This window comes from Panthera leo, chromosome E2 (genome assembly GCF_018350215.1).
Source record: "Panthera leo isolate Ple1 chromosome E2, P.leo_Ple1_pat1.1, whole genome shotgun sequence".
Classification (NCBI taxonomy): domain Eukaryota; kingdom Metazoa; phylum Chordata; class Mammalia; order Carnivora; family Felidae; genus Panthera; species Panthera leo.
This window is the reverse complement of record NC_056693.1, coordinates 5,707,991-5,732,865: the sequence shown is the minus strand read 5'-3', so window position 1 is coordinate 5,732,865 and position 24,875 is coordinate 5,707,991. Positions and strand designations below refer to the sequence as shown.

The 24,875-nt window shown below is 37.2% G+C and overlaps 1 protein-coding gene across 5 annotated transcripts in view; it reads left to right on the top strand.

Annotated features, from left to right (window-relative positions):
- LOC122209058 (zinc finger protein 665-like) overlaps positions 1 to 24,875 on the top strand; it is a 49,545-nt gene that overhangs the window by 7,780 nt on the left and 16,890 nt on the right. For 4 of the 5 annotated variants that reach the window (XM_042920665.1, XM_042920667.1, XM_042920666.1 and 1 more), the window contains one exon: positions 4,852 to 9,006. In XM_042920665.1, coding sequence (XP_042776599.1) covers positions 4,852 to 8,330 — 3,479 coding nt within the window. In that variant the 3' untranslated portion in view covers positions 8,331 to 9,006. Of the gene's footprint in view, positions 1 to 4,851; positions 9,007 to 24,875 lie in introns of those variants that run through there. The other variant, XM_042920668.1, reaches the window with a different exon arrangement.

The following is a 24,875-nucleotide window of genomic DNA, read 5'->3' as shown; positions in this document are numbered from 1 at the left end:
AAATTTATCTTAGTCCCTTTATTTCTCTTTCACCTGGTTTACCTGTTACTAAAGTACCCTTTTCTCAAATTGATGGGATTTCTAAAGTGGGACTATTGGATATCTTGAGAAAATATTTTTTTATTAAGTTACTGTGTTCATCCCAGAAACCATTAAATTGATTTGCCACAATTTGTTATATAGGATACCTTGCTTTTTTTTTTTTTTTTTTAATAGTATATTTAAGTTTTCTAAATACAACTTCTTGGAGGCACCTGTGTGGCTCAGTTGGTTAAGCATCAGACTCTTGATTTTGGCTCAGGTCATGATTGATTTAACAGTCATGAGATTGAGCCCCACATCGGGCTTCACACCAGGCATTGAGCCTGTTTGGGATTCTCTCTCTCCCTCTCTCTGCCCCTACCCCACTTGTGTTCTTGCTCTCTCAAAATAAATAAATACATGCATACATACAACTTCTTGGATTTTACTTGAATTTTACTGACTTCTTCTATTTTGGTACAAATGCTTTATTTTTTAAATTTTTTTAGTGTTTATTTATTTTTGAGAGGGAGAAAGAGAGAGGAGGGGCAGAGAGGGAGGGAGACACAGAATCTGAAGCAGGCCCCAGGCTCTGAGCTGTCAGCACAGAGCCCGATGCAGGGCTCAAACCCATGAACAGTGAGATCATGATCTGAGCTAAAGTCAGTCACCTAACCAACTGAGCCACCCAGTCACCCCCAAATGCTTTACTCTGATAATTGATTTCCCTCTCTAGATTTATCATGTACATCTTGGTATACTAAACTAATGTTTGAATGTCTCATTTTATCTTACTGGGAATTTAGCCAACCTCTTCCACTCCATGTACATCCTCACCACTATTGCTTCTATAACTCCTGGAATTTTCCACCAAATTTTTCATGTTCTGGAAACTACATTCTTCGCTTAATATCTGAAGGCTGTTTTGATCTTCATCTTTTAAACTGCATTCCACAAAAAGTTCACCTGGTCCTCGTTGACTCTCACCTGTCAGTACTCTGCAGTTCCCTGGCTACAGTCAACTGCTTACATTGCTAACCACCTCTCTGCACATCTGCCTCCTGCGTGGCACTGCCACAAGTTGTTTCTGTAGAGTCACCTGGTACTAACATTACCCTTTGGTAGAATCCATTCCACACTGTGAGTCATTATTTTCCCCTTGAGGTTGCCTAGGCTGTGATAATTGTTAATGAAATCAGAATTTATTAATTTTGGCTAAGTATACATAATTTCCACTGATTCATAATAACTATATATCCACCAATACCTATAGTAAGAGCATCCTTTACCTCATGTCTCTTTATGCCAGCAGTTGTGTGAAGAGATCCAAATATATGATTTCAGATAACTAGAGGGGAGTGCAAAAGAAGCACTCTTATTTTTACATAACAAACAAGGATACTTAGCCTCAAAAAGGCTAACATGCCAAAATTGGTAAATTTCTATTTATAAAATATGTAAATAATTTGGTTGGTATATATATATATTTTCAATTTTTATTTAAAAAAATTTTTTTTTAACATTTATTTATTTTTGAGACAGAGAGAGACAGAGCATGAACGGGGGAGGGTCAGAGAGAGAGGGGAGACACAGAATTGGAAATAGGCTCCAGGCTCCGAGATGTCAGCACAGAGCCCGACCCGGGGCTCGAACTCACAGACCATGAGATCATGACCTGAGCCGAAGTTGGACACTTAACCGAACGAGCCACCCAGGCGCCCCTTATTTTTATTTTTTTAGCTAATCTAACCACATCCCCCCAAGTTCAGAACTTGACAAAAATCTGCTGCTAAATTTGTTTCCTCCTAACAAACCCTTTGTCTTCCCTACCAGGGATTCATCATCTTGCCATGTGTCACCCTCCATTGCTGAATTCTTGACAGACTTTCTTTGCATCTGCATGTGTACCTGGAATGAATTCATCCATTCTCTCCTTGATGGCCATGTCCAGAATTTAGCTTTTATTTTTTTTAATGTTTATTTATTTGGGGAGAGAGAGAGAGAGAGCGCACACACAGTGGGGAGGGGCAGAGAACCTCTCTCTCTGGGAGAGAGAATCCCAAGCAGGCTCCATGCTGTCAATACAGAGCCCCACATAGGGCTCATTTCCATGAACCATGAGATCATGACTTGAGCCTAAACCAAGAGTCAGATGCTCAACTGACTGAGCCACCCAGGCGCCCTAAGAATTTTGCTTTTGATAACTGTTGAGAACATTTTTTGTATATGTCTGATGTAATATGTATGTAGAACTCTTTTGAGTATATGCTTATAAACAGAAAGCCAAGGATATCCGGTTTGATAAATTTTAAGGCAAATGTTGGAAGGTAAACCTATATTCCTCCCACTGTATCATACCTACTGCCTTTCTAATCTCTTCATTCTTCCCTGCCCCACCGCTGCCACACCCATAGTGCATTTCCTAAAGAATGGGTCAGTATTGTGCCACTTGATAAATCAGTTCATGTCTTTTTGTAAGGTAAAGATTTGTACTGTCCCAGCACAATTGTATTCTCATAAATTTGCAAGCATAGGCTCTGTTCTTCTACCTTTTCTCAGATTGTTCATTGATCTGAATGGAGCACACTGTTCCTTTATTAGCGTATTATTGTTGAGCCCCTGGACACCCAAATCTCCTCAGAGAACCCTATCCTTACCCCTTCTCCCACATTGTACAAAGATCCATACTCTTCCAGAGGACATCTTGCTCAGGATAGCACCACTCCTGGTCACTCTCTAAATCAACACTTTCAGGGAGTGATGATTCAGATGCTGTTATCCAGGAGGGAGGAGTCAGTAACAATATTAGTGACATGACTCAATTCCCGTAGTTTTCCTGAAGCATTTCTCTGCAGGTTGATGGGATTTATTATGCCCTTTTGCTTACTTCCTGGGGTGGGCAGCGGTGTCTAGTGCTCAAGGACCTGTGCTCTGAGCTTGCAGGCCCAGGTTCAAGTTTTGGCTTTCACATTTACTTTCTGGGTGAATTAGTATTGGATACGTAAACACCATGGGCCCATTGTTTTTACCTGAAGTAATGTGGTGATTTACCTCAAGAATATTAAATATGTTAATGCTGTGAGAACATTTTGATTTTTGTATACCATATAGCAAGGACTGAAAATTTACTTTTGTTTTTCTAATATTTTTTAATCCCTCTTACGTGATTGACCTTTGCCTGCAGTGTGGTGTTTGTATTCATTTTGTAATTTGTCTCATCTCAATGTTGTCTCTGCCTTAGTAAATTTTCGAGGCACATACTCTAGTACATGTATTTCTTTAAAAAAAAATTTTTTTTTTGTTTAACATTTATTTATTTTTGAGAGAGAGAGTGAGACAGAGCATAAGCGGAGGAGGGGCAGAGAGAAAAGGAGACACAGAATCTGAAGCAGTCTCCAGGCTTCGAGCAAGTGTTCCGCACAGAGCCCAACACGGGGCTCGAACCCATGAACCATGAGATCATGACCTGAGCCGAAGGTGGTCACTTAACTGACTGAGCCACCCAGGCGCCCCTCTAGTACATGTATTTCTTAATTGCAGAATTGCATAATTAAGTGTTGTTTCATAGTTAGGAAATAGCTCTATTGGTTGTTAGTTAACTGCAAGTATGAAATCATAATTCTGATTTCTGATCGCCTTCCCAGATTCTTTATCTTAAAATATTATGTATATACCTGAACCAGATATTTAAAACATCAGTGGTTCTTAACATATGTTTCAATTCTCATATTATGGTGGGGGTATAGCTCAGTGGTAGAACATTTGACTGCAATGCTCATAGTACGTACTCCTTCCGAAATAGGAGCCTTTTTCTTTGTTCTGACGGAAGAAGTCTTTAGAATGCCACAGATTGAAATGGTTTGTAATTGTGTTTGCTTATTATTTATCTTCTAGATTTACTGTGGGTTTCTAAAAATGTTAGATTCATTTTATTATGATTTACAGATAATGGTTTTCAGTATCCATTATGTATTATGACTGTCATGCACCAGTGGTTAATGTCTGCATGAATATAGTTTTATTATAGAAATTCAGAACAATATTTTGTTATTCTTACAATGGTGTTTTATCAAGTTTGCCTCATTTTCTCAGAGCTGTTTTTATTTTGTAATTGTGAATTGCCATTTATTTATTAGAGAAATTTGTTAAGATATTATTTATCATTGGGGTGCCTGGGTGGCTCAGTCTGTTAAGTGTCCAACTTTGGCTCAGGTCATGATTTTGTGGTTTGTGAGTTCGAGCCCAGCGTCAGGCTCTGTGCTAACAGCTCAGAGCCTGGAGACTGCTTTGGATTCTGTGTCTCCCTCTCTGTCTGCTCCTCACCTGCTCGTGTTCTGTCTGTCTCTCTCTCAAAAATAAACATACATTAAAAAAAATTAAGATATTAATTATCATTATATTATCAATGCTCTGCTTTAGCCTTTATTGTTGTACCTAAATAGTTAGGTACCTTTACAGTGTATGTGCATTAATATAATACTGCTTTTCTTCAAATATGAGACACCCAAATATCTACTGCCAAATGGTGAGTACTTTGGGGTGGCAACAGAAAGATACTACTTGTTTCAGGGCCTATGTAAATACTCTGAGTGGTTTGATCATAGGGTGTTGGAAGTAGGCTTTCCTGAAAATAATTTTATCTATGTGTAAACACCCTTTCTTAATTGAGGAATCCAATTCCCTTTGTATTCCTAAATATTTGCATATGTTGGTTGAGAAGTTTTAGAACTATCTAAGAATAACTTTTGGCATAATGTTATGTTTTCAAGGTAAAATATTCATTTTACAACTCTAGTTAATAGCAAACCTATGGCTCTTTATATCTTTCAGATATTTCTGTTAGAAGTGTGATTAAGGAATTATCAACAAAAGAGGATATTAACAAAGAAGAACTGTTCCAAACACTGATGTTGGAAAGACACAAAAGAAATGACATCAAGGGTTTGGGTTTCAGAGAGGTCCAGCAAAATACACATGAGTTTGAGAGTCACTATGGATATACTGAAACAAATTACAAAGGAGTAACTGCAGCCCATAACCACAGTTTCACTGGTAGAAGAGATCAACAGCATAACATCTCCTGGAGTGTTTTCCCTCTAAAACAGGATGTTTCTGTAAGGAAAAGTACTTCTCAATCTTACAAATGCGAGAAGTCATATAAAAGTTATTTGTTAAAACTAGAAAGTAACATAACTTGTGCAGGAAACAAGTATATAAAATGTTTTGAAAATGGGATTGGATTAAGGTTTCAGTCACATCTGACTGACCTTCAGAAGTTTCAAACTGAAGAGAAAATTCATGCATGTTATCAAGTTGAGAGGTTGATCAACAGTAGTTCTGCTTCACCATTTCAAAGAATTCCTTCTAATATCAACATTAGCATGTGTAGTAAATCCAGGAAATTTCTTATTCATCCTCCATTACTTACACATCAAAAACCACATAATAATGAAGAGCCTTACAAATGTAATGATTGTGGGAAGGCTTTTAAAGGAAGCTCAAACCTCACCAATCATCAAAGAATTCATTCTGGGCAGAAACCTTACAAATGTAATGACTGTGACAAATCGTTTAACCGGATCTCACACCTCACTAGACACCAGAGGATCCATACTGGAGAGAAACCATATAAATGTAATGTGTGTGGCAAGGTCTATAGTCAACATTCAAATCTTACAATTCATCAGAGAGTTCATACAGGAGAGAAGCCTTACAAATGTAATGAGTGTGGCAAAGCCTTTACTGAATTTGCAAAACTTACTAGACATCAGAGAATCCATACCAGAGAGAAACCATATAAATGTAATATATGTGGCAAGGGCTATAGTCAAAATTCAAATCTTTCACGGCATCAGAAAATTCATACAGGAGAGAAACCTTACAAATGTAATGAATGTGGCAAAGCTTTTTCTGAGTATTCAAGCCTTACTCGACATAAGCGAATCCATTCTGGAGAGAAACCTTATAAATGTAATGAATGTGGGAAAACCTTCAGAGGAAGCTCAAATCTCACCCTTCATCAAAGAATTCATTCTGGGCAGAGACCGTACAAATGTAATGAGTGTGACAAATCCTTTAACTGCATCTCACACCTCACTAGACACCAGAGAATCCATACTGGAGAGAAACCATATAAATGTGATGTGTGTGGCAAGGTCTGTAGTCAATATTCAAATCTTGTAATTCATCAGAGAGTTCATACAGGAGAGAAGCCTTACAAATGTAATGAGTGTGGCAAAGCCTTTATGGAGCATTCAAGCCTTACTCAACATAAGAGAATCCATAGTGGAGAAAAGCCTTACAGATGTGAAGAATGTGGCAAAGCCTTTACCCAATTTGCAAAACTTACTAGACATCAGAGAATCCATACCAGAGAGAAACCATATAAGTGTAATATATGTGGCAAGGGCTGTAGTCAAAATTCAAATCTTTCACGGCATCAGAAAATTCATACAGGAGAGAAACCTTACAAATGTAATGAATGTGGCAAAGCTTTTTCTGAGTATTCAAGCCTTACTCGACATAAGCGAATCCATTCTGGAGAGAAACCTTATAAATGTAATGAATGTGGGAAAACCTTCAGAGGAAGCTCAAATCTCACCCTTCATCAAAGAATTCATTCTGGGCAGAGACCGTACAAATGTAATGAGTGTGACAAATCCTTTAACTGCATCTCACACCTCACTAGACACCAGAGAATCCATACTGGAGAGAAACCATATAAATGTGATGTGTGTGGCAAGGTCTGTAGTCAATATTCAAATCTTGTAATTCATCAGAGAGTTCATACAGGAGAGAAGCCTTACAAATGTAATGAGTGTGGCAAAGCCTTTATGGAGCATTCAAGCCTTACTCAACATAAGAGAATCCATAGTGGAGAAAAGCCTTACAGATGTGAAGAATGTGGCAAAGCCTTTACCCAATTTGCAAAACTTACTAGACATCAGAGAATCCATACCAGAGAGAAACCATATAAGTGTAATATATGTGGCAAGGGCTGTAGTCAAAATTCAAATCTTTCACGGCATCAGAAAATTCATACAGGAGAGAAACCTTACAAATGTAATGAATGTGGCAAAGCTTTTTCTGAGTATTCAAGCCTTACTCGACATAAGCGAATCCATTCTGGAGAGAAACCTTATAAATGTAATGAATGTGGGAAAACCTTCAGAGGAAGCTCAAATCTCACCCTTCATCAAAGAATTCATTCTGGGCAGAGACCGTACAAATGTAATGAGTGTGACAAATCCTTTAACTGCATCTCACACCTCACTAGACACCAGAGAATCCATACTGGAGAGAAACCATATAAATGTGATGTGTGTGGCAAGGTCTGTAGTCAATATTCAAATCTTGTAATTCATCAGAGAGTTCATACAGGAGAGAAGCCTTACAAATGTAATGAGTGTGGCAAAGCCTTTATGGAGCATTCAAGCCTTACTCAACATAAGAGAATCCATAGTGGAGAAAAGCCTTACAGATGTGAAGAATGTGGCAAAGCCTTTACCCAATTTGCAAAACTTACTAGACATCAGAGAATCCATACCAGAGAGAAACCATATAAATGTAATATATGTGGCAAGGGCTGTAGTCAAAATTTAAATCTTGCACAGCATCAGAAAATTCATATGGGAGAGAAACCTTACAAATGTAATGAATGTGGCAAAGCCTTTTCTGAGTATTCAAGCCTTACTCGACATAAACAAATCCATTCTGGAGAGAAACCTTATAAATGTAATGATTGTGGGAAAACTTTTAGAGGCAGCTCAAACCTCACCAATCATCAGAGAACTCCTTCTGGGCGGAGATCTTATAAATGTAATGAGTGTGACAAATCCTTTAACTGCATCTCACACCTCACTAGACACCAGAGAATCCATACTGGAGAGAAACCATATAAATGTGATGTGTGTGGCAAGGTCTGTAGTCAATATTCAAATCTTGTAATTCATCAGAGAGTTCATACAGGAGAGAAGCCTTACAAATGTAATGAGTGTGGCAAATCCTTTGTGGAGGGTTCAAGCCTTACTCAACATAAGAGAATCCATAGTGGAGAAAAGCCTTACAAATGTAAAGAATGTGGCAAAGCCTTTAACCAGTCCTCTAACCTTGTAATACATCAGATGATTCATACTGGAGAGAAGCCTTACAAATGTAATGAGTGTGGCAAAGCCTTTAATGTGTGTTCAAGCCTTGTCCGGCATCGAAGAATCCATACTGGAGAGAAGCCTTACAAATGCAATGAATGTGGCAAGTCCTTTACTCAATTTGCAAACCTTACTAGACATGAGAAGATGCATACTGAATAGAAACACTGTAAATTCAATACGTGTAGAAATGCTATTGTCCAAAAATCAAGTACTGGGGATCATCAGAGAATCTGTAGTGAAGAGAAACCTCACAAATACAATGTTTATAGTAAAACCTTTAATGTGTGTTCAAGACTTACTCAACATCAAAGAATCCATGCTGAATAGAAACCATATAAAAGTCATGTATTTGCAAAGCTTGTAACGAGGGTTCACGTTTAATTAGACCCCAGAATATGCATCTTTGAAAGAAACCACAAAAAGGTAAAGGGTATGGCAAGGCTTTTATCCAAAGATCAAGCGTATGTAATGTCTCCTACTGGAAAGAAACCATATAAATATAATGAATGTGTTAAACTTTTGTCAGATGTTAAAATGTTTACCTTAGGGGCCATGAGAGAAAACATACAAATGTATTGAAAATGGCAAGGCCTTTAGACAATGGTCTGACTTTTAAGATTCATCAGAGAGTTGATATTGTAGAGAAACCTTAAAAATGAAATGATGTGATAATTTCTTTAACCATTTCTCACAATCAGCTACACATCAGATAATTCATAGTGGAGAAGATAATGTCTAAGTTCTCCTGAAGGATTATTCAGTTAAATTCCAAATAATGTTGGGGCGCCTGGGTGGCTCAGTCGGTTGAGCGTCCGACTTTGGCTCAGGTCATGATCTCGCGGTCTGTGGGTTCGAGCCCCGCATGGGGCTCTGGGCTAACAGCTCGGAACCTTCATATTCTGGGTCTCCCTCTCTCTCTCTCTGCCCTCTCCGGCTCATGCTGTCTCTCTCTGTCTCAAAAATAAACACTAAAAAAAAAAAAAATTAAAAAAAAATTCCAAATAATGTTAATAGTGATTAGTTAAAAAATCAAAATAATACCTATTAATTGGTTATTTAAGTTACAAGGCTATCTGTGAAAAGGTCCTGTTACTTTCCTCTTATTATATAGTTTATTTCAGGTTTCTTGAAAAGGCCAAGTTACTGTTGATTTTCATCCTGAGGTTTGAAATCTGTTCATGTTATACCTTCATTACAATCCTTTCATGTCACCATGAAGATCTCTTGGAAGGGTTTAATAAGATAAAAGGGCAAACTTCATTAGGTGATGTTCATCCATGTCCAGAGTTTCCTGCAAGAACAAGAACCATGAATTTGAGTGACAGTGTGGGTGGCATATAGTGGATGTAAAACTATGATCTCAGTCATCAAGATCAATGTGTTAAGGACCCTCTTCTCCAGATTTGTTGGTATGGGGCTTTTATAGTGGAACTGAGGAGAGTATTGAATGTGGCTTAAACTTCCCAACCAATGCCAAAGAAAGAGTAGATAGGCTATCTAATCAGCTTACCTAATTGGTAGAAGGGAGGAGGGATGGGAGACTTGAAGCCGTTAATAGTCAAATAATTAAAAAATGAAGTTGGAATGGGGCACCTGGATGATTCAATCAATTAAGCGTTGGACTCTTGATCTTGGCTCAGGTCATGCTCTTGCAGTTTCTGAGCTTGAGCCCAACATCAGATCTGCACTAACAGTGTAGAGCCTGCCTGGGATTCTGTCTCTTCCTTTCTCTGTCCCTCCCTCCCTCCCTCCCTCTCTCAAAATGAATAAACAAAAAATAAAGTCAGACTAATTTAACACTGTTTACTCTTTAAGTTTTTCACTTCTTGGTTGGGAAAGATGAGTTTTCCTCGTGCTAATAATCGCGTGTCCTTTGCTGCACATGTAGGATCATTTATATAATATGTTGAAAGTGTTTGTGAAATACTGTTTAGATAAATTGCCTGTGACATTTTTAGGGTAATTTGATGAAAATGAATGTGTAGGAAGTTTTATCAGACAATAGATATGGTTTAGGGATTTTACTAGGAAAGCAGTTTTTCAAAGGCTATCAAAATCTCAATTTGGGATTATGGTAACAAGCCTTATGGTTCATGGTTCTTTTTCAACTTTGCTGGAGATTCATTTTAATTTTCTTTTTCTTTTTTTTTTTTTAACTTTTTAAATGTTTATATATTTTTAAGAGGAAGAGAGAGACAGAGTGTGAGCAGGGAAGAGATAGAAAGAGAGAGAAACACAGAATCTGAAGCAGGCTCCAGGCTCTGAGCCAACAGCACAGAGACCAATGCAGGGCTAAAACTCACAAACCACGAGACCATGACCTGAGCTGAAGTCAGCTGTTTAACCGACTGAGCCACCCAGGCACCTCTCATGTTGATTTTCTTATAAGTTTTTTTCTTACCACTTTTCCCTTCACATCTTTTAAATCAACTTATATATTTAATTTACATTTTATCCCTTTAGTCAGTAAAAAATTTGGAGGATGTATGACAAAGGGCTTCTGAAACTTTTACAACATAAAAATGAGAGGTACAAAGTGCTTTATGAATGTAAAGAAAGAGGGTCTGTCATGTCTTTAGTTCAGTGTAACAATTGCAATGGTACAGGATGATGAACTGGTATCTTGTAATGTGGAGGCAGGAGACCTAGTGCTTCCCTGAAAGTCACACTAGAATTTTAGTTAAAAAATATGCTCATTTCACCTGAAAAGTTTCTAAAATACATGCTCGTTCTGCTGTTAAAATTGCTGTCATCATCACTTCTATTGCAATGGAGATTGGGACCCATATCTCCAAGGTCTTGCAGGACAGTCAGTCAGAATGTTTTCCTGAATTCAATGCAAATATAATGGATATTTGTTCATTTTATTTATATATAATTCACATGCCATAAAACTGACACCTTAATTGTGTACAATTAAGTCACTTTGTATTCACAATTTTGTAAAACCTATCAGTACTAACTCCAGAACAATTTCATCACCCCATAAAGCAACCCCATACCCTTTAGCACTTCACACCCCCACCCCTTGGAAATTGCACTGTAATTTCTGTTTCCATGTTTGTCCTTATTCTGGGCATTTCATATAAATGAAATCATACAATATGTGGCCTGTCATGTCTTTTTTCTGTGAAAATGTTTTCAAGACTGATCCATGTTGTAATGGATCATTACATGAGTCCTTTTTATGGCTGAATTGTAGTATTATAAGTGTCCTGAAATATTGTATATGAAATCATTGTATGAAATTCTTTGGACTCCTACTTTTAAGCTATTTAAGTAATGTTGCACTTACAACTTTTTGGGTTTTGGTTTTTGGTGTGTGTGTGTGTGTGTGTGTGTGTGTGTGTGTGTGTGTTTGGTGGACATTCTCAGTTCTCTTGGGTACATGTATTGAGTTGAGATTGTAGTATCATAAGAATCATACACAAGTGGGGCGCCTGGGTGGCTCAGTTGGTTAAGCGTCCGACTTCGGCTCAGGTCACGATCTCGCGGTATGTGAGTTCGAGCCCCGCATCGGGCTCTGTGCTGACTGCTCAGAGCCTGGAGCCCGTTTCAGATTCTGTGTCTCCCTCTCTCTCTGACCCTCCCCCGTTCATGCTCTGTCTCTCTCTGTCTCAAAAATAAATATAAAAAAAAAAAAAAAAAAAAAAAAAAGAATCATACACAAGTGTTTCAGTTTCTCCACTTCCTCGTTAACAGTTGTTTTCCACCTTTTTTATTACAGCTACCCCAACAGGTGAAAGTGGTATCTCACTGTGTTTTTGACTTGCATTCTCTAATGACTAATGTGTTTCATGTGTTTGTTGGCCATAGGTATATCTTGTTTGGAGGAAAAAAAAAAACTATTCAAGTGCTATACACATTTTTAAATTGAGAAGTTGTTTTTTGTTTTAAGAATAATTTACATATGATAGATATATTATACCCTTATCAGGTATATAATTTGTATTTTGTGGGTTATCTTTTCACTTTTTTGACAATGTCCTTGACACACAACTTTTAAGTTTTGGTGAAACTTTATTTTGGGAAGGGGTTCCTTGCACTTTTGGGGTTGTATCTAAGAAACCATTGCTTAACTCAAATGTCAGGAAGACTTATACCTATGTTTTCTTCCAAATATTTTATAGTTCTTGCATTAAGTTCTTTGATCTGTTTTGAATTGACTTTTTAAAAAAAATTTTCTTTAACATTCATTTTTGAGAGAGTACAAGCAAGGGAGGGGCGGGGGGGGGGGAGACACAGAATCTGAAGCAGGCTCTAGGTTCTGAGCTGTCAGCACAAAGCCCAATGTGGGGCCTGAACCCATGAACCATGAGATCATCACCTGAACGAAAGTCGGATGACTAACCGACTGAGCCACCCAGGCACCTCTGAATTGACCTTTGTATATGGTGTGAGGTAGGGGTCCAACTTCATCCTTCTCCATGTAGATACCCAGTTGTCCCATCTATTCAATGTATATTTTTTAATTTTTTAATGTTTATTTTTGAGAGAGGGAGAGAGAGCATGAGTGGGGTAGGGGTAGAGAGAGAGAGGGGGAGACAGAATCTGAAGCAGGCTCCAGACAGCTGTCAGCACAGGGCCTGACATGGGGCTTGAACTCACAAGCTGTGAGATCAATGACCTGAGCCAAAGTCGGACACCTAACCAACTGAGCCACCCAGGCTCCCCTCCATCTATTCAATGTTTTTAAGCATGCATCAGAGTTCCTTTACTATATTTAAAAAGATCAAAATTGCTCTTTTATTAAGAGAAATGATAAGACCACTGGGCCATGGAATCAATATAGTCAGGCTGGTTGACATTTTTAGACTTTGAAAATACATAAATAGTAGTATTCTGAGGGACTGTAGTGATCAGTGTTTGGTCAGGGAAATAGATACATAAAATTATTTAAGAGTAAGAATTGTATAAATTAAGGCAAGATTTTGGAAGGAGTTTGAGCAGTGAAATGTGTGAAAGACTGGTAGATCATAGGAACAGTTACTAACAGTTACATCTTAAAGATCCACAGTGGGTGGAGAAGCCAAAAATCATGCATATATCTGAGAAATTACTGCCTCTGGTTGCCTTAAATATGTAGTTAGAGCTAGTGGGGAGGTCTGCAAAATCTTTATCCGGTCACTGGTTTCTCCCGAGATTAACATATTCTGTTTCACTTTGCCTTCCAAATTCCATCCAGGTTTTTCTCATTAGCAAACCAGTGAGAATCATACAGTGTTTAAAAGCAAAAGATTGACCATAGTAGACTGAAAATAGGATAAGCAATAGACCAAAAGCATGGGGAGAGGCTGAGAAAAAAAAAAAATGTGTATGGAATAAAGCCTACATATACTGGAGAATAAAGTACCTGAGAAAACCATAAGCTGTCTCCTCTGGCTCTGCACAAAGTGTAAAACAAAGGTAAAAGCAGAGTGGTAAACCGCTTGGTTAAGAGTTGGAGTGTCACAACTAAGAGCAAATCTGCAAATGATGGGAGAATATTTTCTTTTCCTCTTTCTTTTTCGTTTCCTCTTTCTTTTTCTTTTCCTCTTTTCTTTCTTTTAGTGCTAGACATTTGGTGAAATCTGTCAAACCACAATATGATTACTAAGCTAATGGAAGAGAGACTTGATCACACATAATAATGGAAACAGCCTTTACAAAATTAGTTTGAGAAAGTCACTAAGCGAATTATAACCCATAACAAACAGCAAAAACATACTCTAAAAAATTAGGAGAATCTGATTTCCAGAGTTCCACTTTATACTATTTTGAATGCAAGTTTTTACCAAAATTACAAGGAACTCAAAGAAACAAAAGTATGACTCAGTCACAAGAAAAAAGAAATTAAGAATGAAATATGGCCTTTTGTAGCAACATGGATGGAACTGGAGAGTGTTATGCTAAGGGAAATAAGTCATACAGAGAAAGACAGATACCATATATTTTCACTCTTAGGTGGATCCTGAGAAACTTAACAGAAGACCATGGGCGAGGGGAAGGGGGAAAAAAAAAGGTTACAGAGAGGGAAGGAGGCAAACCATAAGAGACTCTTAAAAACTGAGAATAAACTGAGGGTTGATGGGGGGTGGGAGGGAAGCGAAAGTGGGTGCTGGGCATTGAGGAAGGCACCTGTTGGGATGAGCACTGGGTGTTGTATGGAAACCAATTTGACAATAAATTTCATATTAAAGCAACAATAACAAAAAAAAAATTAAAAAACAGAAACAACCTTTGAGGATGTCCAGACATTGGACTTCAAGCCGAAATGAAAGGATGCTAATTAGTAATATAAAAATATGAAAATAGAAAACACACTGGTAAAGTATGTAGTCAAATGCAGAATATTCTAATATTGCAATATAGTGGTGTGTTAACCACTTAGATCAAGTATAAAAAAATTAAAGGACAAAAGTAATAAAAATATAACTATTTTTTAATGCACATGCAATGTAAAAACAGTGACATCGAAAACAAAATGTGAGAGGGGAATAAAGTTTTTATATGCAATCAAATTTAAGTTCTTATCACCATAAAATGAACTTTTATCTACAAGATGGTTTATGTAAGCCTTATAATAGCCACAGAGCAAAAACCTGCAGTAGATACACAGAAAAAGAAAAGGAAACTAAGGCATACCTCTATAGAAAATTATCAATTCCTAAAGGAAACCAGAAAGGAAAAAAGGAATAAGGGAACTACAAAACAGCCAGAAAAACAATTGATAAGATGGCATTAGTAAGCCCTTACCTATCAATAATTAGCCAATGTAAATGAATGAATTATCTCATCAAAGACAGTTGTTGGAAGTCTTAAAAAAAAAGAAGAAGACCCAATTGCACGATGCTTACAAGAGACTTTAGACTTAAGGATACACAAAGGCTCAAAGTGAATGGATGGAAAAAGATATTCCATGTAAATGGAAACCAAAAGAGAGTGGCTGCACCAGTTTGCATTCCCACCAACCAATATATAAGTGTTCCTTTTTCACCACATCCTTGCCAACACCTGTTATTTCTTGTGTTGTTGATTTTAGCCATTCTGACAGGTGTGAGGTCATCTTTCTGTAGTTTTGATTTGCATTTCCCTGATGGTAAGTGATGACATCGTTTTATGTATCTCTTGGCCATCTGGATGTCTTCTTTGGAAAAAATTCTGTTCATGTCTTCTGCCCAGTTTTTAATTGGATTAGTTGGTTTTTGGGTGTTGAGTTTTATAAGTTCTTTATATATTTTGGATACTAGCCCTTTATTGGATATGTCATTTGCAACTATCTTCTCCCATTCTGTAAGTTGCCTTTTTGTTTTGTTGATTGTTTCCTTCTCTGTGCAGAAGAGTTTTATTTTAAGTCCCAGTTACTTATTTTTCCTCTTGTTTCCCTTTCCTCAGGAGACATATCTAGGAAAAAGTTGCTATGGCTGATGTTAAAGAGTTTACTGCCTGTTCTAAGATTTTTATAGTTTCAGGTCTTACATTTAGACCTTTGAGTTTATTTTTGTATATGGTGTAAGAAAATGGTCCAGTGTCTTTCTTTTGCATGTTGATGTCCAGTTTTCCCAACACCATTTGTTGAAGAGACTGTCCTTTTCCCATTGGATATTCTTTCTTGCTTTGTCAAAGAGAAAGTGACCATATAGTTGTGGGTTTATTTCTGAACTTTCCATCTGTTCCCTCATCTATGTGAATATTTTTGTGCAAATTCCATACTGTTTTGATTACTACAGCTTTGTAATATAACTTGAAGTCCAGAATTGTGATGCCTCCAGCTTTGCTTTTCTTTTTCAAGATGGTTTTGACTATTTAGGGTCTTTTGCAGTTTCACACAAATTTTATTTTATTTTATTATTTTTTTAATGTTTATTTTTGAGACAGAGACAGAAAAAGAGAGACCGAGCACAGGTGGGGGAGGGGCAGGGAGAGAAGGAGACACAGAATCCAAAGCAGGCTCCAGGCTCTGAGCTGTCAGCACAGAGCCTGACATGGAGCCCAAACCCATAAACCATGAGATCATGACCTGAGCCAAAATTGGTCGCTTAACTGACTGAACCACCCAGGTGCCACAGTTCCATACAAATTTTAGAATTGTTTGCTCTAGTTCTGTGGAAAATGCTATTGGTATTTTGATAAGGATTATATTAAATGTATAGATTGCTTGGGGTAGTATAGACATTTTAACAATATTTGTTCTTCCTATCCATGAGCATGGAATGTCTTTCCCTGTGTGTGTGTGTGTGTGTGTGTGTGTGTGTGCGCTCATGGGTGGGTGTGGGTGTTTCCATTTGTATGCATCTTCAATTTCTTTCATCAGTGTTAAAGTTTTCAGAGTACAGGTCTTTCACTTTGGTTAGGTTTTATTCCTAGGTATCTTATTACTTTGGGTGCAATTGTAAATGGTATTTTAAAAAATATTTTTTAATGTTTATTTACTTTTTGAGAGACAGAAAGTGGGGGAGGGGCAGAGAGAGAGGGAGACACAGTATCAGAAGCAGGCTCCAGGCTCTGAGCTATTAGTAAAGAGCCAATGCAGGGCTCCAACTCCCAAACTGTGAAATCATGACCTGAGCCCAAGTCAGACGCTTAACTGACTGAGCCGCCCAGATGCTCTGGGATTGTTTTCTCAATTTCTCTTTCTGCTGCTTCATTATTGATGTATAGAAATGCAACAGATTTGTGTACTTTGGTTGTGTATCCTGCAACTTGACTGTATTTATCAGTTCTAGCAAATTTTTTAGGTGGAGTCTTCGGGTTTTCTATATATATAGTATCATGTCATGTGTAAATAGTGAAAGTTTTGCTTCTTCCTTACCGATTTGGATGTCTTTTAATTTGTTGTTGTTGTTATTGTTGTCTGTTGTGCCTAGAACTTCTAGTACAATGTTGAATAAAAGCAGTGAGAGTTGACATCTTTGTCTTGTTCCTGACCTTAGGGGCAAAACTCTCCGTTTTCCTCCTTTGAGGATGATGTTAGCTGTGGGTTTTTCATATAAGGCCTTTATTATGTTGAGATATGTTTCCTCTAAACCTACTTTGTTGAGGATTTTTATCATGAATGGATGTTGTACTTTGTCAAATGCTTTTTCTGCATCTAATAATATAATCATATAGTTCTTATCTTTTCTCTTATTGATGTGATGTAGACACTGATTTGGAAATATTGAACCAACTTGCAACCCAGGAGTAAATTCCACTTGATCATGGTGAACGATTCTTTTAATTGGTTTGCTAGTATTTTATTTAGTTTTTTTGCCTCTATGTTCATCAGGGATATTGACCTATAATTCCCTTTTCTAGTGTTGTCTTTATCCAGTTTTGATATCTGGATAATGCTGACCTCATAGATTGAATTTGGAAGGTTTCCTTCCTTTTCCTTTTTTGGAAAAGTTTGAGAAGAGTAAGATTTGACTCTCCTTTAAATGTTTGGTAGAATTCACCTGTGAATTCATCTGGCCCTGGACTTTTGCTTGTTGGGAGTTTTTTGATACTGATTCAATTTCTTTATCAGTCTTTTCAAGTTTTCTATTTCTTCCTTTCTCCAGTTTTTGTAGTTTATGTTTCTAGGAATTTATCCATTTCTTATAGGTTGTCCAATTCTTTGGCATATAATTTTTCATAATTCTCTTATAATTGTTTGTATTTCTTTTTTTTTTTTAATGTTTATTCAGTTTTGAGAGACCGAGAGCAAGCAGGGGTGGGGCAGAGAAAGAGGGAGACACAGAATCCTAAGCAGGCTCCAGGCTCTGAGCTGTCAGCACAGAGCCTGACACGGGGCTCGACTCATGAGTTGTGAGATCATGACCTGAGCCAAAGTCAGAGGCCTAACTGTCTGAGCCACCCAGGGGCCCCTAATTGTATTTCTGTGGTGATGGTTGTTATTTCTCCTCTCTCATTTGTAATTTTATTTGAGTCCTTTCTCTTTTCTTTTTGATAAGTCTGGTTAGAGGTTTAGTGTGTGTGTGTGTGTGTGTGTGTGTGTGTGTGTATTTTCCAACCTTTTCAAAGAACAAGCTCCTGGTCTCATTGATCTGTTCTCTTGTTTTTTACTTTCTATATCATTTATTTCTGCTCTGATCTTTATTATTTCCTTCCTTTTGCTGGTTTTAGGTTTTGTTTGTTTTTCATTTCTGGCTCTTTTAGGTGTAAGGCTAGGTTGTTTATTACAGATTTTTCTTGCTTCTTCAAGTACTCCTGTATTTCTATAAACTTCCCACTTAGAACCATTTTTGCTGTGTCCCAAAGGTTTTGGACCATTGTGTTTTCATTTTCATTTAGTTCCATATATATTTTTAGATTTATTCTTTTATTTCCTGGTTGACCCATTCATTGCTTAGTAACATGTTATTTAACTTCTGTGTATTTATGGTCTTTCCATATTTTTTTCTTGTGGTTGACTTCTAGTTTCATAGCATTGTGATCAGAATATGTGCATGGTATGAACTCTATCTTGAATTTGTTGAGTCTTGTTTTGTGAGCTAATATATGATCTATTCTGGAGAACGTTACATGTGCACTTTAAGATGTGTATTCTGCTATTTTAGGATGAAATGTTCTGAGTATATCTGTTAAATTCATTTGTTCCAGTGTGTTATTCAAAGCCATTGTTTCCTTGATTTCATTTAGATTATCTGTGCATTGATGTAAGTGGGGTATTAAAGTCCCCTACTATGATTGTATTATTATCAAATAGTTCCTTTATGTTTGTTATTAATGGTTTTATGTATTTGGTGTTCTATGTTGGGTGCATAAATTTTATAATTGTTATATTTTCTTGTTGGACTGTCCCCTTTATTATTAAAGACTGTTTTTTTTTAACAAATAAATACAAATGACAAAACTTGAGCTACACTAGGAGAGAAAAGAAAGAAAACTCAAAATCAAATGAAAAGAGGAGACATTACAACAGATAACATAGAAATACAAAGGATCATAAGAAAGTATGAACCATCCAACAAATTAAATAACCTAAAAAAGTGCCTAGAAAGATACAATCTACAAAGACTAAATCACAAACAAAATCTATCTAAACAGACCGATGACAAGTAAGGAAGTGGAATCTGTTATCAAAACCTCCCAACCAAAAAATAAGCCATTGTCTTGGAGGGGCCAGTGGTCAGGGTTTGGTTTCCTCACTACCCCTCTTCTATTCCAGGACTTATTCATGTGCTTGAGCAAGGAAAACTCTTCTGTGGTTTCACACAAAGATTTAATTTCTGGGGTTTCTTTCCTAGATAGTACTCCAACACTGTGTCAATCCATTCCAAAAGGGGAAAATCTTTCTGACTGTTGGATTTGTCACCAAAAATTGTGATCTGTTCACTATGTTGAAGACCACTTGATTTTACTGTAACCAATTTGCCTTTAGTTCCCAAATGCTACTACTGATTATACCCGAAAGCCTAGGTATGTTATCTATCAAATTAGGTTGCTACAAGTAGGTGTTCCCATAGCTTGTTTTGATCTTTCCCCAGTCATAACCATACTAGCTGAACTAACTAAACATCACCATTTTTGTCAATTATACGACCGTCACTTCTCCATGTTCTTCTGCTTACCTAAATATGATCTGTTCCCCTGCATCCTAGGAAAATACACATGGACTCTCTTTTCCAGGTTTTTAGAAAAGACCCCTTTAAGATGAAATGGACTCTCATAAAATGTGAGACTATCATACAAAATGGGGTTATCATTCTGCACCTCATCGTATTTTGTATAATAATTTTTAAGCTTCCTGTCAAAATTTTGCAAAAATGACATAATAAAGATGCAGGGCCTTTCAGTGACATACAAAGGTATATGCTTCAAAGTTCCTAGGCAAGTTCATCATCACATTTTTAATCCACATTTTTAATGTTACTTTTTACAAATATAACATGTATTCATTTTTCGAACTACATTCATTTTAGGGTCTCCTAATGGGTAGTGACAATACTGAAATTTATCTGTATGAGATCCTGGAAAACAGTATGGTTAAGAAATTCCCCCAATTATATCTGTTCCAGGAAACAACTTCCTGCAAAAAACACCCTTTCTTATATTACTTGTTAGGACTTATAGATAGCCCATAGATTGCTTAGGACAAGGTCAGACACAGATCCTTGAAATTCCCATTTCTTATGAATAATTAGGTGAACTGATTGTCCTACTGATCAATCAGAATTTAATATTTGTAAATGATTTAATCAAATGTTACTTAAGTTTATCTCCTAAGGACCCTGAACATTGCCTCATCCTTGAGCATTATAATTAGGAAAAAATCCTTCCTCCTAATAGCCTATCCAAAGAGAGGGCTGACCTCTGGGCAAAACATTCCCTCATCAGCTATAGGTCATGACACCTGTTCATCCAACTATCCCATCTCCTCTTCTCTCTGGTCTTGTTTACTCCTTTTTATAAAAGAAACACTTTTTTTCTGTCTGTCCTTTGAAATATTTGCATATTTTGTGATCAGAGAATTTTCTCTATTGCAAGAATGTTTTGTATATACTCTCCTTATCTAAGTCAAGATTTAAAAATTTTTATACCGATAAATATGTGTTCTTTAAAAATGTCTCTGTTTTTGTGGTACAGTTTAATTTTTAATTCACCTAGTTAAGCTAGTTCCTATGCTTTTTTTGAAGTTTGAAGTCTAATGATTTTGAAGTCTTCCATCTTTAATAATTTGCATCTGTTATATAATGATGTAACAGGGAGACATATGTCAAAATCTTCCTGTGATTGAGGAGATAGTCTCTTCTTTTTCCTGTGAATGTCTTAATTTTGCTGACTTGTAAATTTTACAAGGAACAAAACTCCCCATAAACAAAATGGGTCCATGACTTCAACCAATAATTGGCTTCTCTCCCCAACTATTAAGAGTTTGATGGAAGTTCCACAAGTCACTTATTTGCTTGTGAACATGGGAGTCCATGCTAAAATCTCTAAAACCAACATGGTTGGTTGTTAATATTATGTAATACAGCATAATCTATATACATTACCTTCTGAAGATCCCCAAATATATCCCCAGCACTGTGCTTTTTTTAATGTGCAGGAAACAAATTCATGGAATGATTTATAATAGGATTGGATTCTCTTTTCACATCTATCTGGGCGAATTCCAGGCATTTAAAACTGAGGATGCACATTGTAAATGTAATCAAGTAAAGAAATCTAGCAAAATAGTCCCTTTGTGTCACAATCAGAAAGAATTTCCCCTAGTGTCAAAACCAACATTTGTATAAATGTGGGAAGGTTTTGGTCCCTTCTTTGTTGATAAAATATCACAGTTATTACCAAAAAACAAAACAAAACAAAACAAAACTACAAAAGTAATGAACTTGGAAAGTCTTTAGGATAAATCTTCACTAGTCAGAAATTCAAACTGGAGAGATCTTAAAATTATACTGAATGGGGCACTGTATTTAGCCAACAGTCAAACATTACTAAACACCAGTAAATAAGTGTCTCAGAGACATCTTGACAAAAAATGTTTTATTTATTTTTTGAGAAAGAACCCAAGTGGGAGAAGGAAGGGGGGGGTGCGGGGGGTGGAGGATCTGAAGCAGGCTCTGTGCTGATAGGTTGACAGCAGTGAGTTCAATGTAGGGCTTGAACTCACAAACCACGAGATCATGACCTGAGCTGAAGTCGGATGCTCAACTGACTGAGCCACTCAGGTGCTGGGAAATCTTAAAATGTCATATATGTGGCAACATTTTCATTCAAAATGCAATCCTTGTGGGATAATCACATTATTAATTTTGTAATGAAAACTTAAGAATTTTATGAGTAATGATATTCAAACCTTAGTAAATGTTAAGTGATTCAAATGTAATGACCATCAAAAGACTATAAGCACTACTTACATGCATAATGCATGTAAGGAAGAAAAACCTTACAAATTTAATATGTTAAAAGTCTTTATCCAAAATGAAACAGGAAAGAAACAAAATTGCTAAACTATAAAATAATTTTCTTCAATGAAAACATGTTAGTTACTATAGATAAAAAGTAAAGTGAATTTGGCAGAAGACATGAACAGATATTTCTCCAAAGAAGACAACCAGATCGCCAAAAGACACATGAAAAGATGTTCATCATCACTTACCATTAGGGAAATGCAAATCAAAACTACAGTGAGGTATCACCTTACACATGTCAGAATGTCTAAAATCAACAACATAAGAAACAACAGGTGTTGGCAAGGACGTGGAGAAAAAGGAGCGCTTACGCGTTGTTAGTGGGAATGAAAACTGTTGCAGCCACTGTCAAAAACAGTATGGAGCTTCCTTAAAAAGTTAAAAATAGAACTACCCTATGATCCAGCAATCACACTACTGGGTATTTACCCAGAGAATACAAAAACACTAATTCAAAGGGATACATGCATCCCTATGTTTACAACATCATTATTTACAATAGCCAAGATATGGAAACAGCCCAAATGTCCATCGATTGGTGAATGGATAAAGCAGATGTAGTATAGGGGCACGGCTAGCTCTGTCGGTAAAGCACAGAACTCTTGATCTCAGGGTTGTGAGTTCAAGTGTTATGTTAGGTGTAAAGCTTACTTTAAAAAATTAAAATATAATAATAAAAGACGTGCCACACACACACACTGGAATATTATTCAACCATAAAAAAGAATGAAATCTTTCCATTTGCAACAACATGAATGGAGGTAGAGTGTATTAGGCTAAGTGAAATAAGTCAGTTGGAGAAAGACAAATATCACACGATTTAACTCATGTGTAATTTAAGAAAGAAAACAAAAGACCAAAGGGGAAAAAATGAAAGACAAATAAAAAAACAGACTCTTAATTATAGAAAACAAACTGATGGGGGTAGGGGGCGCCTGGGTGGCTCAGTTGGGTAAAGATCTGACTCTTGATTTCAGCTCAGGTCATGATCTCAGGGTTTGTGGGTTCGAGTCCCGTGACCAGTTCTGTGCTGACAGTGAGGGGCCTGCTTGGGATTTTCTCTCTCTCCTTCTCTTTCTGCCCCCTCCCACCCACTCTTTCTCTGTCTCTCTCAAAAATAAAGAAATAAACTTAAAAAAATTAAAAAAACAACAACTGATGGTCACCACAGGGGAGGTGGATGGAGGGATGGATTAAAAAGGTGATGGGGATTAAGGAGTGCACTTGTCCTGATGAACACTGGGTGATGTATAGAATTACTGAATCACTCTACTTTACATCTGAAACTAATATTAACACTATATGTTAGCTAAGTGGAAATAAAAATAAACTATAACAATTTTTTAAAAATAAAAAAAATCTTCTGAAATTAAAAAAGTAAAGTGATTTTGAAATTATATTTACAGATTACTGAGAAATGAGTTATTATGTCATAAAGATTACCTGAAACTTATTTGAGTTTATCAATCACCTCAAGTGTGGAACACGATGAATAATATAAAGAACAATTCAACTTAGTTTCACATTTTGAAGTTTTGGGTTTCTTTTCTTTTTTTAGCAATGGTTGGTAAGCTAAATTATCACATGTCTTATCCCTCATCTCCCACATCCCAGGTGTTGTGGCTATGAACATCTCTGGAAATGAGCACAGGGTTGAGCACATGGTAAACGGGGATAGAAATGGAAATGACGTTCTGAAAAAATGTCGGTAAATAGTGGCACATTTCACATTGGTAGAGCATTGCATATCACATTTCAGTTTGCATCCCCTACACAGACAGAAGCGCTCCTTACTTAGTTAAATTGCTTAAATTCTAATGCAGGAGACATATGTGGATCCAGCCATGGCCCCACATAGACTCTCCATGGGTGACTTGGTCCCAGACTGCAGACCCTGCCTGCCTCTCACAGGATGTGCCAATGATATGCCCCGATTCGAGAGACCCCCCCCGAAAACAAACCACCAGAGTCCAGAATCAAAGCCAAGCGGCAAGGGTTGTTTATTGCAGGTTCGAACCCGGTGCTCCGCGCACTCGTTGCCGGTGGCGCTGAGAGGCCCCGAGTAAGGATCTTACAGCTTCTTTTACAGCCCGGCACAAACAAGTTAGGGACCTTTTTTAGAGGTTACAGAGCTGTTGTTGGTTGACATTTAAATTTGAACGCTCAGCAGAACTCGATTGGTTCCCGCCTTTATTTTAAACCATTCATCAGAACTTGATTGGTTCCCACCTTTATGTCAGACTACAACCAGGCGCCCTGGCTGGTTTTGGACCGTGGGGGGGGGGGGGGGGGGGAGATCTTTTCTTTGCAGTTGTGAGTACACCTGGTAATTTTTCTCTTAGCCTCTCACCTTGTTACCACTTTGTGAAAAGTTTTTTTTAAATTAAGTTTTAAAATTTAATTTCAATATAGTTAACATGCAGTATTACATTAGTTTCAGGTGTACAGTATCATGATTTAGCCAATCCGTATACTACCCAGTGTTCATCATAAGTATAGTCTTAATCCCATCACCTATTTCTCCCATATCCCCACCCAGTTCCCCCTCTGCTAACCATAAATTTTCTAAGGTTCAAGGTCTGTTTTAGGGGGTGAGCACCTGAGTGGTTCAGTTAGTTCAGTGTCTGACTCTTGATTTCAGCTCAGGTAATGATCTCACAGTAGGTGAGATCAAGACCAGAATGTGTCTGGCTCTGGGCTGACAATGAACAGCTGGCTTGGGATTCTTTCTTTCTCTCTCTCTCTCTCTCTCTCTCTCTCTCTCTCTCCCTCTGCTGCTCTCCTGTTCACACACACACACACACACTCTCTCTCTCTCTCTCAA